The following is a 17674-nucleotide window of genomic DNA, read 5'->3' on the forward strand; positions in this document are numbered from 1 at the left end:
TTTTTTTTTTTAAACACCTTAAATAATGTTCATAAATTATGCCAGAATAGGAATATGTAAATAACTCAATTTTGACAAAAATGTCAGATAGAACCTTATTATTCTAGGGTAGCGAAATGCAAATGTAGGTGTAACTTCTAACAATACCTCTAACCCAATACCTCTAACTCAATACATCTAACTGCTATACAACTACAGAATGACAAACTGCTGACATTCAATAAATACCCTGTGATTGACATAACTAATAACAAACACACTAGCAATGTTTGCAACAATGTATCAACACACACAGTACTGATCAACATACTATATGACCATATTTTTTTGTCAAAACGAGGGTTGTTCAAAGTCCCTGCCTATGTAACATTACTGATGCACTGTAAAGCATCACTATCATGAGTGTGTCGTTTCCTGTTCTCATCCTTTATTGTGTGTGAGAGAGAAAGCGAGAGACAAAGAGAGAGAGAGAGTGAGTTTGTGTTGCTGTTGTGGTGTCGTAAGCTGTTCCGTAAGCTGCATCACTGCCCATAAATGGAGAGAGCTCTGATGTATTGATGACATCACTTTCAACTCCACCAAACTCTATTCAACTACTCATTGTACATAAGTGACCAGTGGTTTCCATGGAAACAGCAAAAAGAAGAGGGAGGAAGTGGTGACAAGGTGGGGGCGCAGAGAGAAGTGTAATACTGACATGGAAGAGAGGGAAAGAGAGCAGAGAAGAGAAGAGGACAAAAGGAAATAGGAGTTGGTGAATACAGGAAAAATAGAATGGGGAGGAAGAGAGGAGAAATGAGAAGAGGAGGCGGGAAGGGGAGAGGAAGAGTGGAGAGGAGACGAGGGGAAAGCGAGAGAGAAGAACAAGGAGACAAGCAGAATGTAGCAGTCATTTTGAAATGAAGAAACAAATACTAATCCTACAAACAGCATCACAAACCAAATCCAACGAGAGCCAGTCAAAAAAGGCTTGTGGAAAAACTGAAACAATGTTACCTTGAAACAACACCAGCCAAGGGATACTCTAACTCAGACAGCAGATCAATGAAAAGGACATCAAACAAGCAGAGACGACCAAGACCAATGTTAGTCTACACTTCAGGCAGACAATAAACATTCCAAATGTTTGTCAGCTCTACTGTACTGTCTTCACATTGTCATCGCTGTCTTTCTAGAGCTTCTTTGGTGAAAAGATATGAGAGATGTTACACATACTGATAGAGCAGATTGATTTCATGGAAATCTCAATCACACAGGGAATTTTGAGATCAGCGCCAGACAGATAAATGCCAGAGACGAACGTACAGTCAACCCCGGAAATCAAACTAAGACCATGACCCAAACACTTGGTACACATGTGCACACAATCCAGACTCACAGTCACCGCACAAACACACACACTTAACACTATCAGAACACCACAAACAACACTCATATCTCACACAATCCAGACTCACCACACAAACACACACACTTAACACTATCAGAACACCACAACAACACTCATATCTCACACAATCCAGACTCACCACACAAACACACACACTTAACACTATCAGAACACCACAACACCACTCATATCTCACACAATCCAGACTCACCACACAAACACACACACTTAACACTATCAGAACACCACAACAACACTCATATCTCACACAATCCAGACTCACCACACAAACACACACACTTAACACTATCAGAACACCACAACACCACTCATATCTCACACAATCCAGACTCACCACACAAACACACACACTTAACACTATCAGAACACCACAACACCACTCATATCTCACACAATCCAGACTCACCGCACAAACACACACACTTACCTAATCAGAACACCACAACACCACTCATATCTCACACTAACAGACTACACCCAGTCTAGACAAACCCCAGACACGTTAAAACAAGTTAATGCTGTGTAAATGGCAGATGGTTTGACAAACTATGCCAATTTGACACTAAATAGCATGCATAAGTCTCACTCAGTGATCCCTGTCTCAGTTATCATGTTTTCAATCTACATTCTACCAAACACGCACCCTACATCTATAAATAAACGAAACAAAAACACCCTCTTCACACAAATAGTTTAGATGTGTACAAACAGCACAGTATGTGCGTACCCTACAGTATCATGGAAAACATTGTATTACAATTGCCTTTAAAGTCTATCTCGGATTGTACATGGGAATCTATATAATTCTATTACATAATTCAATCAATATATTGGTTTGATTTTATAACAGACGAATAAGAACTGTGCAATAAAATGGCATTCAAAACATTCCATTGAACGTGAGTGACAGAGAAGATTGTACATTCTGTACAATGAATAAACACATTCTGACTGTACTAAGACAGCAACTTCTTCCCTGTGCACATAGCCTCCTGCTGCTCTCACTCCCAAAGTACATGTGTGTCTGTTTCTGAGGGAGGTTAGGAATTTGACTTGTTAGAGACTGATATAGACTGACTGTGGTGACTGTGTGTGTGTGTGTGTGTGTGTGTGTGTGTGTGTGTGTGTGTGTGTGTGTGTGTGTGTGTGTGTGTGTGTGTGTGTGTGTGTGTGTGTGCGTGTGTGTGTGAGAGAAAGAGATATTAAATCGCAGTTGTAACCGGTGGTTGCGTCAAGTTCGGACAGAGCTGGTCTGATCAAACACAAGCCCTGACAAACACAGGCAAGGGGATGAAGAGATTTCTGTGCTAGTAGGCCATGTCAGAAATCAAGCAGTTTGACCTGACCTGTCTGACAGGCTTGCCATGCATCAGCAGACTGTTAAGACATGTGGCTGAACCCAGCTTAACTGGGTGAAATCTGATCACCTGAAACTAATGACAAAAGTCTGTTGAATTACAGGTGAAATGTTGTCATACAGTCTGTTTCAATCTTTTGTTTAATGTTACGGGAATACAACTGTGTATTTGCCTTTGCGTACATGGCTACATGTCTTTTGTCTTTAATGTCTCACACACTTTCAGCCCAGATGTTGTTCTGTTGTACAATGTGGGTACTAAATGAGCCCAGTGCAAATTACTAGAGCACAGAAGAGGCGGAAAAGTAAAAGAGGTTAGCTGATAGGTGGTTGAGTATCAACAGATTTGTATTTTACAAAGTTTTTTTTTTTTAATCCATTTTTGGTCTTTGATATAATTTATATTCACCTACTACACCGATCCACATGAAACTAGGCACAATTTAGCCCCACATGGCTGATACAGAATATAAGGTTTGTTTCCCTAGGTGTGATTTGTCATTTTTATTGAGTTCTTGCTCATCCTCTGACCTGGATTACCGCATGTGCCTAAAGTGCACAGACTGAGGGGCCCAGAGGTCACAGGGCCCCTAAAAACCCAAGTAAGCCCCGCTGAACCCTTGAGAAATCCTAACATGTCCCTAGCAATACACAAAGGGATACATGGGCCCCCCCAGCCTGAATGCAAGTGGTCTAGAGCTAGTGGTCTAGAGCTAGTCTTATCCAGTGGTGTTGCTAGGTCCAATCACTCAGGGGTATAGCACCCAAATGTTTTAAGCCTAGCCCCAATTATTTGCCCTGAAAACAGAGGTGTTGATAGCAAAATAACACAGACTGTGTAACAGAGTGGATCTTGACTTACAGCGTCCAAGGAAGGGGGGTGTAATCAAGTGCTGCACAGTGCACACAAAGTTACAAGACGTGTGCACCCAGATGAAACGCTCCAACAATTAATCCTTTTTGGCTATTTCAAGAAGAAAAGTCATGATAGATCACTGAGCGCGGGCATTGCATAATTTATCAAATTATGTTCCATGGGTTTACTGACGTGACTATATAGCAACCCAAGCTAGATAGCCCTTGCACTAATAATTAGCTGACTGAGAACTGATGGCCAGTGTGTCAAGTGAAGGTCTCTCTTTCTTTCCCTCTTTCTCTCTCTCTCTTAGTTCAATTAAGTTCAAATAGACTTGCTTTATTGGCATAACCATGAGAAACAGTACAGCACCATATGTGATTTCCTTTATGACACTGCCGAGGATTCTGGGCCCCTGACAGTTGATTTTCAGATACAGATTAAGGGTTTGAGGGCCTTTAGTAGTGATCAGGGATCTTCAGATTTTGAATACCCCTTTTCCCTATAAAACTCTGGTTATTAACATTTTATAACCTACTTATCTTAATATCCATCTAAGAAAATTGCATTAGCTTGACTCAAAGATTTTTTTTCTTCTAGCAAGTTGGTCTCTAGGAGCCGTGTGACCATAGCCAATTACAACTCTTTTGTGGAATAGCGCCATGTACAATTTACCACTAACTCTCTTTAACTACATCTTCTGTACTTCAAGACAGATAACCCTGCATATGCTAGTATTTTCACAGATCAGGGTCCACATTTTCATTTACTTTTCCTCACTGTCACATAAACAACTGACACACGGCTGAGACTGAGTACCACATTGTAATGCAGCAGTGAAATCTTCTGAACAATATAAGCAAGTCCCATGAAATCCCCAGAGGTTGAGTAAGGTCTCTGAAGTCTAAAGAACACTGCAGATATGAACGACCAATGAGGGAAAGTCAGAGGCTCGAAGATAGATTAGGGCAGGGCAAATCAAAACCAAGTCCTATCTAGAAAGCAGCCTCAGAAAGGGGACAGAAAAGCACAGGCCTTTAAAACATGCACGCACACACACACACACACACACACACACACACACACACACACACACACACACACACACACACACACACACACACACACACACACACACACACACAAATACACGTGTTTATGTGGTCAGATAGCAACTTTATGCACAGACCACATACAGAACACAGCAAAAACAAGTGCACAACCACATGTGCCTACACATTTACACATTTGAATACTTCCAAATACACACACACACACACACACACACCTAGCCCATCACCCCTGTCCTGGCCCAATTTGTCGGCTATTGAGCAAGATGTTTCATCGGACCGGACACTCCTCCAAGGCCTCGAGACACATCAGGAGAGACGCCCTGACTGTCTGACAGTGTGCCCTTAAGGAGGGGCGCAGTGAAAGAGCTGAGAAGGCTGTAAGTGCTTGGGGGTCAGTGTGTTTAACCTCACATATAGATCTTGGGAAGGCTGGCTGTGCAACCGATACTCATAGGTCTGAACCTGTACACCGTTCCTGTATAACAAGTTTGTTTGTAGTCTAGCTCTGCACACCCCACATTCACTGCAATTATTGCGGTCTGGAACTACTCAATTGAATTCGAGCTAGAAGCATAGTTAATGAAGGTGAAGGTGAAGGTGAAGGTGAAGGTGAAGGTGAAGGTGAAGGTGAAGGTGAAGGTGAAGGTGAAGGTGAAGGTGAAGGTGAAGGTGAAGGTGATTAGATCAGCTAGCAGTTCACACAAACCCAACGATGGCAACAACACCATAAGTGATGATGTGGTAAACAGGAAATGAATGTAACAAACCCAGTGGGGAGATGAGGCTTATCATCATTTACCTTAAAGAGGACCTATTTCGCTCATTTTCAATTTCCATAATTACATTTTTGGGGTCTGCTAAAATACATTTCCATGCTTCAATGTTCCAAAAACACATTATTCTCCTCATATGGTACATCTCTATTCAGCCTCGGTCTGAAATGCTCTGTTGGAGCTCCTGTGTCTTTAAGTCCTCTCTCTCAATGTGTGTTCTGATTGGTCATCTAGGCAGCAATAAGGGTCGTGTTACTTTCTGTGAGAAAGAGTTTTCTCATTCTGGCTTTGTATCTTTGCAGACCATTTATGTGGACAACAAGTTGTATAACACACTAAAAGAAAGGGGGGAAATTGTAAAAGCATAAAAGGTCCTCTTTAATAAAAGCCTATGTGACTTTCTGTTCAGTTTTCACACACCTAATTTCTGATGATAGATCCAAATCATCAGAAACAGCTTTTCTAACTCCCTCAACAGCCGTTTTGTCTTAGTCACTTTTTATATGAAAGTGTGTGTTCTTTGTCCTAGTCACATTTCATATGAAAGTGTGTGTTATTTGTCATCACTTACACCATTCTGGACTACCCACAAACTGGTTGTACAAAAATGGACTGACAAGCTTTCCTCTACTGCTTTTTTCTCAACTATGATGACAGTGAATACTGTGACTCAGCCCACCTATTTCCCCCTCCACAATAATTGGCACCTCTGGTAAAGATGAAAAGATAAAAAAGGTGAAAAAAATCCCACCTTTTATTAAATGTAAAGGTACATTAATTAGAGGGAAAAAGTCCCTCATCAAGAAATAACTATTTTTAACAAATTCATATATGCCACAAGTATTGGCACCCCTAACAATTATTTTAAAAGCACTTCCCATTTAAAATCTTTTTTAGAGCATATAGTAATCTTCGACGTACTGTTTCACTGGGGTATAAATATGAGGTGACACAGAGGCCAAATTCCCTTAATCATTCCTCAGCGAGATAAGAGAACATACAAATCAAATAAGGGGACAGTGTGCTGACCTTCATAAGTCAGGGAATGGTTATAAAAAAAACTACCCACCTGAAAATCCCAAAATATACCATGAGGGATATAATTAAAAGAGAAGTATGGTACAGGAATCATAAAAATCGCTGTTGAAGAGTTACAGAAAAAAGGAGCATCTTGGGGTCACCAAGTCTTTTCAAAATTACCATTAGATGCCACTTTCATGCCAACAAATTATTTGGAAGGCATTCCAGAAAAAAAAACCTTTCCTGTCATGTAGCTACAAACATAAGTCCCTGGAGTTTGCTAAACGCTACTGGGACTTTGACTGGAACCGTGCTCTATAGTCAGATTAAACAGAAATTCAGCTTTTTGGCACTCAAGGCTGGTTTGGTGTAAAAAGGAGGATGAATATACTGAATATAACTTGATTCCCACTGTTAAGTATAGTGGAGGGTCTGGTATGTTGTTGGGCTGTTTTTCCTCCAAAGGCCCTGGGAACCTCGTTAGGGTACTTGACATCATGGACTCCATAAAATACCAGGATATTTTAAATCAAAATCTGGCTGCCACTGCCGAGAAACTAAAAGTGACTCATTATTGAGACTTCCAGTAGGACAATGATCCAAAATATATGTCCAGATCAACACATAAATGGACTGAACTCAAAATCAAGCTTCTGCCATGGCCATCTCAGTCCCCTGACCTAATCCCCATAGAAACCCTCTGGGTTTAGCTAAAGGGGAGAGTGCACAGGAGAGGACCTAGGACCCTGCACGATCTGAAGAGATTCTGTAAAGAGGAATGGTCTCAAAGTCCCAGCTCTGTATTCTCCAACCTTATAAGATGTCATAGGAGAAGACACAGCGCTATCTCATTGGCAAAGGGAGGTAGATGCAATGAACATAATTCCATCCTACATCATTTTTTTCCTACAAGGAAAGCAACTGCTTATTGAATCAAGTGGGCCTGGCCAAATGACTGTAATAAGTATTGCCATTGCAGGCTTACTTAAAATATGAAGCAACCATAGGTAAACTGGTTACAGTACAATGACAAAGATCGTCCAATTGCTTGATATTTACTCACAAATCAGTGAACAGTCCTATCAACAAGTCATCGAATGAGAATTAAAAAGGTCCAAGTGCACTTTTGAGAAAAACGAGAATGAAAATCTAGAATCAAATAACCACCATTCTATAAAATTTGTTTTCATATTATTTTGTTTCTATAAATAATATAATCTTATTTTTTGGCACCAAATCATTGTATTTCATATTATTTGGTTCAAAATCATTTGGGGATGTCAGATAGACCTCAATTCTCGGTTGACAAAGTTTCATTCACCCTAATATCACATTTGTAATATTTTTCTTTTCCTAAATTAGAAGAGACAACTTATACTGAAAGCTCCAACCCCCTGCTCCTTGCACTGTTCCATTCATGACGCTACATAAAGTATCTGAGTTCTGATTGTTAACAGTTTTGAAAGTCATTTCATGCTCTGCTGTCGGTTGTTCTACTGTTCTAAGGTTGTTCTAACAGATAAGGCTTTTGAAATCTCATTGCAGTTTTCTGATTTGAACATAACATACAATGGGTAATATAATCTAGCTAGTGACCTAGCTGGCTCATGTCCTCTCATAGATCTGAAATGGCATGAAAGCAATGAGCCGAGGCATTTGATAATAGACATATGGACAATAACAGCAGACATTTTTTTTTTATATATTTAGCTAGTTTTACACTGTGGATTATTGACTTTTTCACTCACACTCACATTGGTGTCTTTGATCCTAATATTCTCAGCATTGATGAAGCAGATTCAACCAGTTATGCTTAGGCATGTGTGGGCTGTAGGTAGACCTGTCAGACACTGTCAATTTCACTAGTCAATCTGGCTCCAGAGAGCTCAAACCGTGCAGAGCCGAACTCCGGTTTTGCTCTACTGTGCAATCTCAGAAAAGTCAGCAGCTCCCATTTTGACAGATTTTGGCTTCATTTTCAACAACATAAAGGTATGCCACGACGCTGTCCATATTTTTTTTTACACTCATTGGTCTTGCCTTTAGTGTTTAATTACTTTTAAGGCTCCGACTTTTAACCTACTGTAACCACATTTTCATTTTGTGTCACCCACCTTTACTACAAATGGGTTTTTCACCATTAAGGTTTGTTAAATAACCTACTTGACTGTCTCCTGGCCACACCCTTGAAATATAACATATGTTAGAGGGGCAGAAACATGCACCAAAGGAGAGGTAACACTGGTCACGTTGTCAGAGCGCAAGCATACAGTCACACAGCTACTTGCACTGCAGCCCGTGTCCTCTGCACTGCCAATAGCTCACAACTGACAAAGTGGCAGTTAACCCCTAATATAGGTGCGGCTAACTGGAAATGGCACCTTTGTTCAGTCAGTATTATAAACAAGGCAATTCTGTGTAAATGTTTCTTCATGTCACCTCAATAATACTGGCAACAATGCATCTATATGTCTATACTCAATATCTGAGTTACAGTATTTGTGTCCATTTTCCCCCATGAGATACTGAAACAAATGTATATTCTTTTCCAAATTACAGATACCAGTGTGACAGAGATGACAAGTAGTGAATATGTGTATAGAATTGCCCAGCAGCAGCCTTCTCTCAGTACTATAGTGCTTTGAGACACCTGAGCAGACTGGTCTCTCTTTCCACAGGCTTCCCTCCTGAGTTGGGCCCCTGGGAATAAGTAACAGTATACAACTCATCAGCACTGCGAGCAAAACATGCACAGTATTTACAGCTGAAAAAAATATGGGAATGTCCGAAGCAACAGCAAAGAATTTGCAGGATAACTGTTTTGCATGTTTGTATCCACTTTCCCACTGATTTCCATTGCCATCATTACAGCATTCATTTTTGTTTAATTATTAGAAAATAATTATCTTCTTTTTAAAATTATTATCAGCTTTGCTATTCACATGTTTGACTGATCGTTGACCTCTGGCTGTCAGCAGTCTTACTGTAGCCCACCAAGTCATACCCACCTGTAGATGATGAAGCACTTGGAGTCACACCCTCACAATATGGGCCAATCAATATGTTCACAGCCTCATATGTACTTAACATCAACATGATTAAAGTCACATATCCTTATAATATAGTTATGAACGTGGCCTTAGACAAACTAAAGTATACCTACAACACACAATGTGTGTAAAATGTGTTAAAATAATAAGTAGCTATGGGGTTATTTTAACCGAGCTCTTACGTGCACATTTACTCTAGAAAATAAGAAAATAGCCTTATAGCTGAGGAGTGAGGGCCTAAAGAAGGGCCTACAGTATTTGTAACTGAAGAAAATATTTCACTCGATCAATAATGCGATTCTTTAATACTGACAAGGTTGTCGATAAAGACCAGGTAACGACGCCGGACATTTGTTTCCCTCTCTGAACTCATCTGGCGTTTGTTAACGAGTGTCCTGGGAACAGCGCACCGCGTCAGAGGCCCAGCGCGGACACGCACTGTGGAGGTAAGCGGATGAGAATGCCCCCCCCCCCCCCCCCCCTCTCGTTAATCAGCCGCTAATTGTCTCAGCCAGATTTGGCAGCCTGTCTTATCAGCGTCATTTCTAACAACATGGCTCCTCAGACAAGGAGTATGGTCCTGATTTATCTGTCACACACACAAACACACGCTCATTCCTTTGAACGCTCGCACGCCTGCATGTACGCCTTCGCCCACAAGCGACTGGATGAAGTTCTGTGAATGGCACGAAAGCAACAATGTAATCATGAGCACTTCTCTGAGCTCCGTTCCCCGTGCACACATGCCATGCATACTGTCGGCAACCTATTCCATGTACGGAGATCCGGGTTGAAACTCACCGCTGTGGGCGCTAAACCACCGGGGTGCGATGTGCAAGGGCAAGGTGTCTGCCAACGATCCTCTGGATCCCAGATAAAGCATACCGTCCGTATGATGTCCCCCTCCTGTCTCCTGAAATCCATTACCGGGGGCTGCATCAGAGCCAGACCCGCCACCGGCCCTGTCTGAGTCTGTTCCTCTTGGGTTATAGAAGCCGAAGGGTACCGCAGCACTGTGATCTATGCCCATCCCCGCCACTGAGCTCACAGACCGGCTCCGCAACCCCATTGGGCCGCCTGGTCGGTAGTGGCCAAAGTGGGCCGAGGGTGGTACTGCGCTGTCATCTGTGGAGACACCGGGAAAAGCTCCCCGGGGACGCCCCGCCGTGCTCTGCTTGCCCCCCATCCAAGGTACCCACCCGCGAGAGTGGGTGGGGGTTCGCTAAAACGGGGCGCCGCTATTAACCGAAAGCTGGAGCAGAACTCACCCTCAAAACAATAGTCTGCGGTGTCTGTCAGGCCCTCTGCCGACGACAAAACAACCGCTAAAAAAACAAGGGCTGTCAAGTCTGACTACGCCAGCTGTGCCTGTGAGACGCAACAGCCCTTTCTCCTGTCCGGAACATGAGCGACAGAAAATTTTCGATACACCTTATCCAAAAAGAGAGATACACAGAAGATGTCAAATCCTAGAACACAACTTATCCTAAATCAAGCGTAACACGTTCTTTCCCACAGCGAATGACAGGCAACCTGCCCCAAATCACGACAGGTGGATAAGAAACACTGCGCCGCGGCTCCCACAGCCCCGTGATCCGCAGCGTCCTCCGTCAGGACTGGAGCGATGTTGGCAACGTTAAACGGCGTTGATATTCTCCGCCATATCATCTGTTGATGTCTGTCAGGCAGTCTGTGTGTTCACTGCCGTCTGTCCGCGTCTGTCGCTTTCGTGCGCCCGGAGATTCGGGTCAGCGCATGCCGCTCCCCTGCACGCTCATAACCGCGCGCTCGCTCCCTAGTTGTGCGTGCAGCCGCTAGACAATGGAGGCGTTTAGTGCGCACGCGGGCGAACTATGGAACATCAGTGTGAAATGAAGGATATGTCAATGATGTGCCTGTCACAAAATAATCTTCTGATGCATCTTTGCGAAGAGTGGTAAGTGGAGGCTTTGTTTTGCCTCGCCTACGACAACGGTGCGCAAGGGAGACGTGACCTAGTAACGCTGCAGAGTTTAACCAGCAGCTGGCGCGTACGCAGCCAAAATCTCCAGTATAGCCTTCAACAGATGACTCAAATAATAGACACCAAATATGTGCAGTAGATTGGTATGCTATTCAGACGGCATGACGTACGAGACAGTCAGTGAATGATTCAGACTATCTGTCTCTTTGAACCTTGTCATTTTCTTTTATTAAAATGTTGGGTTATAGAATTGTAATATCAGTTCGGAAATCAAAATGTGATGTTTGACACATAGGCATACTCAGTGTAGGCCATAACATGAAATAAATGAAATTAATTTTGAGCAAAAAAAATAACACACACAAGGGTGCACGTGTGTGTGTGTGCAGAGATGGCCAGGGACTAGAGCTTCCTGCCCTGGGCTGTGTTTTTGGCTTAGATTTAGGTTTCTAAAGTGCGTCATAATACTGAGATGGGGCATCACCACCACCTACTGGTTGGATGGAAGTTGACAGTTCGACTATTGCGAATGGTGAATGGGTGAGAAACAGCAATGTGACATGACCACCACCACATGCATGTATGTATGCACTTTCAAGAAAGGCGAGCTGGATTAATTCTACAGACAGGTCAGACTGAATTTAAAATGGTTTAGGAACTATAGTAGGCTACACTAACATGTGTAATTTCACAAACATCTTGCATAGACTACATAAACAGAGAAATTAATGAAAGATAGAAGACTAGTTGGACAGGGGTCCAGGAAATGCAAAAAACCGAAGCAAAGAACGAAAAAGTAGCCTATTGAAGATTGTGAGTAAAGCATTCAGGAACAGGAAACACAATTGTAACAGCAAATAAATAAACTATTACACTTTCTCTCGGCCTTCCCCCTTTACTCTCACTTCAACCTCCTAGATACAAGGGTAAGGACAGGTGTCAAGGGGAGATATTTATTTGTAGATGCAAATCTGGCCCTATCCAAGAGGGTAGCAGAAAGTTCCTCGACCAGAGGACAATTTCACAGCGACATCGGCCTGTGTGTGTGTGTTTGTGTGTGTGTGGCCTGTGTCGCCACCTAAAACTGACTGTTGTTTGTGTCACCATAAAACTGACATGGACGACTAACTACAAGTGCAGGAGAGCATGCATGCTTGACCTTTACAAAATTATCACTTCACTGACCCCCATATCCAGAGAGCACTCATGCTAAGTATGTGTGACGTGGTTTAGGCCTTAAAACAATGTGAGGGACATGGAGGGGAAGTCAGGTAAACAAAGCTAAATGGAATACAACCTGCTGGGAGATTAAACATGAACTACATCATTGCAGGTGAATACAACTGATTAACACAGCACATACCTATAAGAACTCTTCAAATGTTATGTTTGGGATTTAGTGTATTAGTTATAATTAGTTACTAGTATTGATTAAAAACAACACACTGACGGCGTGACTATCCACATTAAAATTAGATTAGTGGGGTGGTCTTCGCCTAGTGCAGTGGTTCTTAACCTGGGTTCGATCGAACCCTAGGGGTTCCTTGAGCCACTCTCAGGGGTTCGGCAGGGGTCAAGACACGCAGTATAGCCCGGTTCACTAGCAATGTTGGGCCGTTTTTATACATACCTACGTTTTGAAGAAATCATATTTTATTTTTCAAATTACGAAGGGTTCGGCGAATGCACTGATGAAGCTTGCAGGGTTCAGTACCTCCAAAAAGGTTAACCACTGGCCTAGTGTCTAGGTGATCAGAAATTGATTGATCGTACTTACAGATCACAGTTTCGCTCGGTAATCGACTACTGCTGCCTGGCATTTGAAGTTGCGTCGCGCGCAAAGTGTTGACTAGCAGCCCGCGAGTTGATACATGCTAAATTTGCGGTATAGATTTGTATATCAGATGCACACTTTAAGCAGGTACTAGCTAGTTACTGAGAAAACAGAACGACGTCAGATTAAGCAATGGATACCCAGTCGTACCTGCCCGTGCCTCCGGGAGTGGGGAAGGAGGAGAATTTCTTTTCTTTGGACGATATCTTGCTGTCGCATGAGAGGCTGCCGTGTAAGCTAGAGACAAAGTTTCCTCGCCTGGGATTCCTCGAGAAATCCAGCGACTCACAAGACATTCCGGAGGTTTTGAGTCTCTTTTAACCTAACGTTACAACAAAGAGTTTTATAATAAGATTTGGATGAACTTTACGATATTTACACTATGCTGATGCTAGGTTGGACAGTTTTGTTGCACTCTACGTTAGTTGGACACTGACACTTGCTGTGAGAGTCAAATGGCCAAGCTTCTCCTAAATGTTTTGATTTGCGTTTGAGCAATATCTGTTGAAGAGTAGTTAGCCAACCAGTAACGTTATGGTCTTCATGACAAGTTTATGCCTGTGCTTTAACGTGACAGAGGTGGCAGTTCCTTGACCGAACTTAGCTTTGGAAGTCTGAAGCTGCCTGTTTATAACGTTACCTCAGAAAACGAGACTGTCACTCACAACCTTACCGATTGATTCAATTTCTCATGGAGATATGCTGGCAAATCATGCTTACTAAACGTTGGCCTGCTTCATTTTATAAAGCCCGGGTATTGATTAGTGTTACGTTGTTCCCAAATTGGAAAATAGTGTGGATGTTTCGTGGTAATGGGGGTAAGTGAGACTCGCTGCTTTGAAGTGATAACTTACTAGGACATTTGTGTGATGCAGGGCACAAAGATGGAGATGCCATTGTGGATGGCTAAGGGTCTGTACGAGCAGAAGAGGAGGTTGCTGGCAGTAGAGCTTCCCAAGGTGTACCGCGAGGGCTGGAGGACAGTGTTTGGAGCCGACCCCAATGTGGTGGATCTACACAAGATGGGACCATACTACTATGGACTGGGCTCCCAGATGCTCCACTTTGACAGCCCAGAGAACCCGGAGGTGGCACAGGCCATCCTGCAGGTACACGCATGCGCATTGCGTAAACACATACACACCTTCCACACATTCAACACATTTTTGTGGTCATCACATGTATCACATTTGTTTAGTTTTGAGTGTGTAAAATGTTTCACTTATAGGCCAGGCATAATAGCGTTTTACGACAGACTGATTGTAAAAAAAATGTTTTTAAACATACATCATTTCTATGAGGTGTCCAGAACAACATACTACAAGTCCTAAGAAATCCTAGTTGAGGAAATATGTTTAATTAATTCTCATCAATCTGAGTTGTGTGCTAATAATGCATGGCAAAAATACACCAACATTTGTCATAAGATCAAGGAAAGATGTGAAGTAAAATTCATAAGGACTTACGAAAAGACAACTGCTGTGCTACAAGAATCCGACTGCTAAATGCAAAGGCGGATGTTATTGATGTAGGTTATGTTTATAGGTTGTTGCCTGGGTTGTTATTGCTGTAGGAAGGACTTGTGGGGCGATTCTCTTCTTTTCTTTCCTAGTGTACTCTATGCTAAATGAGATACGAAAGGAAGTACTGAAGCACCGTTCCTAAGCATTTAGTGAAATTGACCAGTTCTTAGCATGGCTGTCATTAGAACCTCCCTTAGCATAAAAGTCTATTCGAACGGGCCCACTGGCTCGGGATAGGGACAATTTGCGTTATGATTGCATATGACGGACACAGTTGGCATGCGTTTGTAAAGGGAAGGGTATTCAGCTAGCTCCAATTCAGCAACGTCAACACTAGATGCAACTAAAAACTACACACTGTACCTTTTAATCTTTTAGAAAGAACAACTCTGAACCACATTATTCTAGAAGAAAGCATAGGCTACACATGACATTAGCAAACCATTTTACGTATATAAGGATCTCTTTGGGATTATTTCTAAAAGAAAAGATGGGTGTACTCTGTTTCTGCACTATATAGAAATCTTGGGTTTTCACAAATTGAAGGATTTCCTGCAGTGCGGGTTGCAATTTTCTCTTATTACTACAGTATTTCCTAAAAAAAAAACCCCATAATGTCATGGAATTGCTACATTATTTTTGATGCACAGCAACAGCAGATCCAGTCACTTCTTGCTTTGGCTACACTGATCACACAAACCTTCGCAAGATCCTGAAGGGACTGACTATGTATGTGTAGTCTGTGTCGTCTGTGTCATGAACATCAGAGTTCTCTTAATAAATTAGGTTTTGAATGACACATGTTTTTTTTCAGAGAATACCATGAACATTAAAAGCATGACCCCAAATATAACATTACAAGTGGCTCAATTAAAAAGGCTAATTGAAGGTGTATTCTTGGATTAAATAGAAAGAACATTTTATAGTTCAGAAAATAGAACAATAGCCATCAAATGTTGTTTATACCTCTTTCACTCCTTCATATATCTTTAGAAAATAACTTTTTCAAGACATAATTTAAACTTAACAGACACTGACACTACAACTGCCACTAATAATTGCTACTGCGGAATAGGCTTTAACATGGGACACTCCAGAGACCGAGAACAACAAGGACGGGAAACTAAATGGATACATTTAGTTACCGTAATTGTTTTGTGAAGCTTAACCCAACTCAAAACTTTCCATGACATTTAGTTTTTAATAATCTTACAATCAACTTGTCAGATTGTCATATCAAATCATATAATTATTTTAAGCCCTAATTACAGCAGTACAAATATTACTATCTTTTTTGTTTAAAATATATAAACAATATGTCACTCGGTTGCAACACAAAGATATAGTGAACAAGTCGGCACGTCAAAGAAAATGTTCGGGTCAGGCCCAATTTGATTGAATATGGCGGGTGGGTAAACCAACATAATTTTAAGGAAGGCCTTATTGACAGTTGAAAAGACTAGGGAGCCTTTTTGTGTTACTTGGCAGCACTGTGGAGAAACCAATTGAATATAACAGTACTTTGTAGAATTGCCAGAAAGTAAATGGTCTTATAAGGAAGCTGAGAGAACTAAATTGTACAACTACATAGCACAAGTTAGAATTTAATTAGTCAAGTAGAAGTTAAATGTAGGGAAAGGTGTAAGTCCTAATGTGGCCACTAGAGGGAACTCTTAATTGGATGTGTGGTGGCTTCAGTGTGGACTAACAGCTGTAGACATGGTGGTTTATATTTATGTTCTTAAAGGGGGGATTCCGATCTTCAGGTGAAAAAGCATGACATCTGTGGGGTTTTTTGAGGAGAGACCTTTGGTTGTTGTGATTGAATGGAATCATTTTCGAGAAGTGGCTCAGGACCTTGAGCAAACTCCTGTTTTATGAAAACAAATGGTTTCATAACAATTGGACTACATATGTGATGATCGTTTTTTTGTGGCTGTGTGCCCCAAAGTCTGTGTGTGTCTGTGTAATTTTTTAGCGATTTGTAATGTCAGGAAGAGAGTATCTGTTCCCATGGTAACCCTCCTTTGTCTGGGAAAAGTAGGTGATGAAGGCCTAAAACCAAAATCTGTCTGTCCAGAAATGTATTCAAGATTTAAGGTTGATTTTAGTGAGTATGTGGGTGCTCCTGGTTTTGCAGTGATAGGATTATACCTCACAACAATACACAAAACCTAGCCCTGTTTTTCCAACACCTGTCTGCCCTCATTGTTTTTAACTGTGATTCTCAGGTCAGCTTTGATTTCCAAGGCTTAATATCTTTATTGGACTAATAAAACCATGATACCATTTGTGTTTCAGACATTTATCGGCCGGTTCCGGCGGATCATGGACTCTTCTCAAAACGCGTACGATTCGGACACGTCTGCGCTGGTGGAGCGGCTGGACTGCCTGGAGAGGGCGCTGTTTCGGGAGGGTCAGAACGGCCTCAACGCCTTTCAGCGCTGGGAGAAAGGACATGCGCACCTGACAGCTTCAAACCTTGTCATCAACTACCGCAAGAGGAAACTGGCTGACATGAATGTCTAAAAACATACACACACACACACACACACACACATTCTTGCATTCTTTCATTAGGGAGACTGATATACTCACGTACACACTCACTCAAGCTCAGTCTCTCTGTCGACATGCATGCATGCATACACGCATCTTCCCAGGACATCACAACATGACCAACAACCACACCAGAATGCACAGACTTATTTGTGACTTTATACACGCACACACACACACACACACACACACACACACACACACACACACACACACATACGTCTTCTATGTCTTTTTGTAAAATGTAAAAAGTAC

The 17674-nt window shown here is 41.9% G+C and overlaps 2 protein-coding genes across 2 annotated transcripts in view; one reads left to right on the top strand and one right to left on the bottom strand.

The window, feature by feature from the left end:
* Nucleotides 1–11302, bottom strand: part of znrf1 (zinc and ring finger 1) — a 22679-nt gene extending 11377 nt beyond the window's left edge. Inside the window, exon 1 of the mRNA XM_080842526.1 lies at nt 10342–11302. Within this exon, the coding sequence (XP_080698652.1) occupies nt 10342–10726 (385 nt within the window). The 5' untranslated portion in view covers nt 10727–11302. The remainder of the gene's footprint in view (nt 1–10341) is intronic.
* Nucleotides 11303–13469: 2167 nt separating this feature from the next.
* On the top strand, nt 13470–17389 carry gins3 (GINS complex subunit 3; the record flags this gene model as incomplete). Its single annotated transcript, XM_080842017.1, has 3 exons — nt 13470–13640; nt 14213–14446; nt 17162–17389. The coding sequence occupies 3 exons, from the start codon at nt 13470–13472 to the stop codon at nt 17387–17389; spliced, it is 633 nt and encodes a 210-aa protein (XP_080698143.1).
* Nucleotides 17390–17674: the final 285 nt, after the last annotated feature.

The sequence above is a fragment of the Sprattus sprattus genome (genome assembly GCF_963457725.1).
Source record: "Sprattus sprattus genome assembly, chromosome: 7".
In the NCBI taxonomy this organism is placed as follows: domain Eukaryota; kingdom Metazoa; phylum Chordata; class Actinopteri; order Clupeiformes; family Clupeidae; genus Sprattus; species Sprattus sprattus.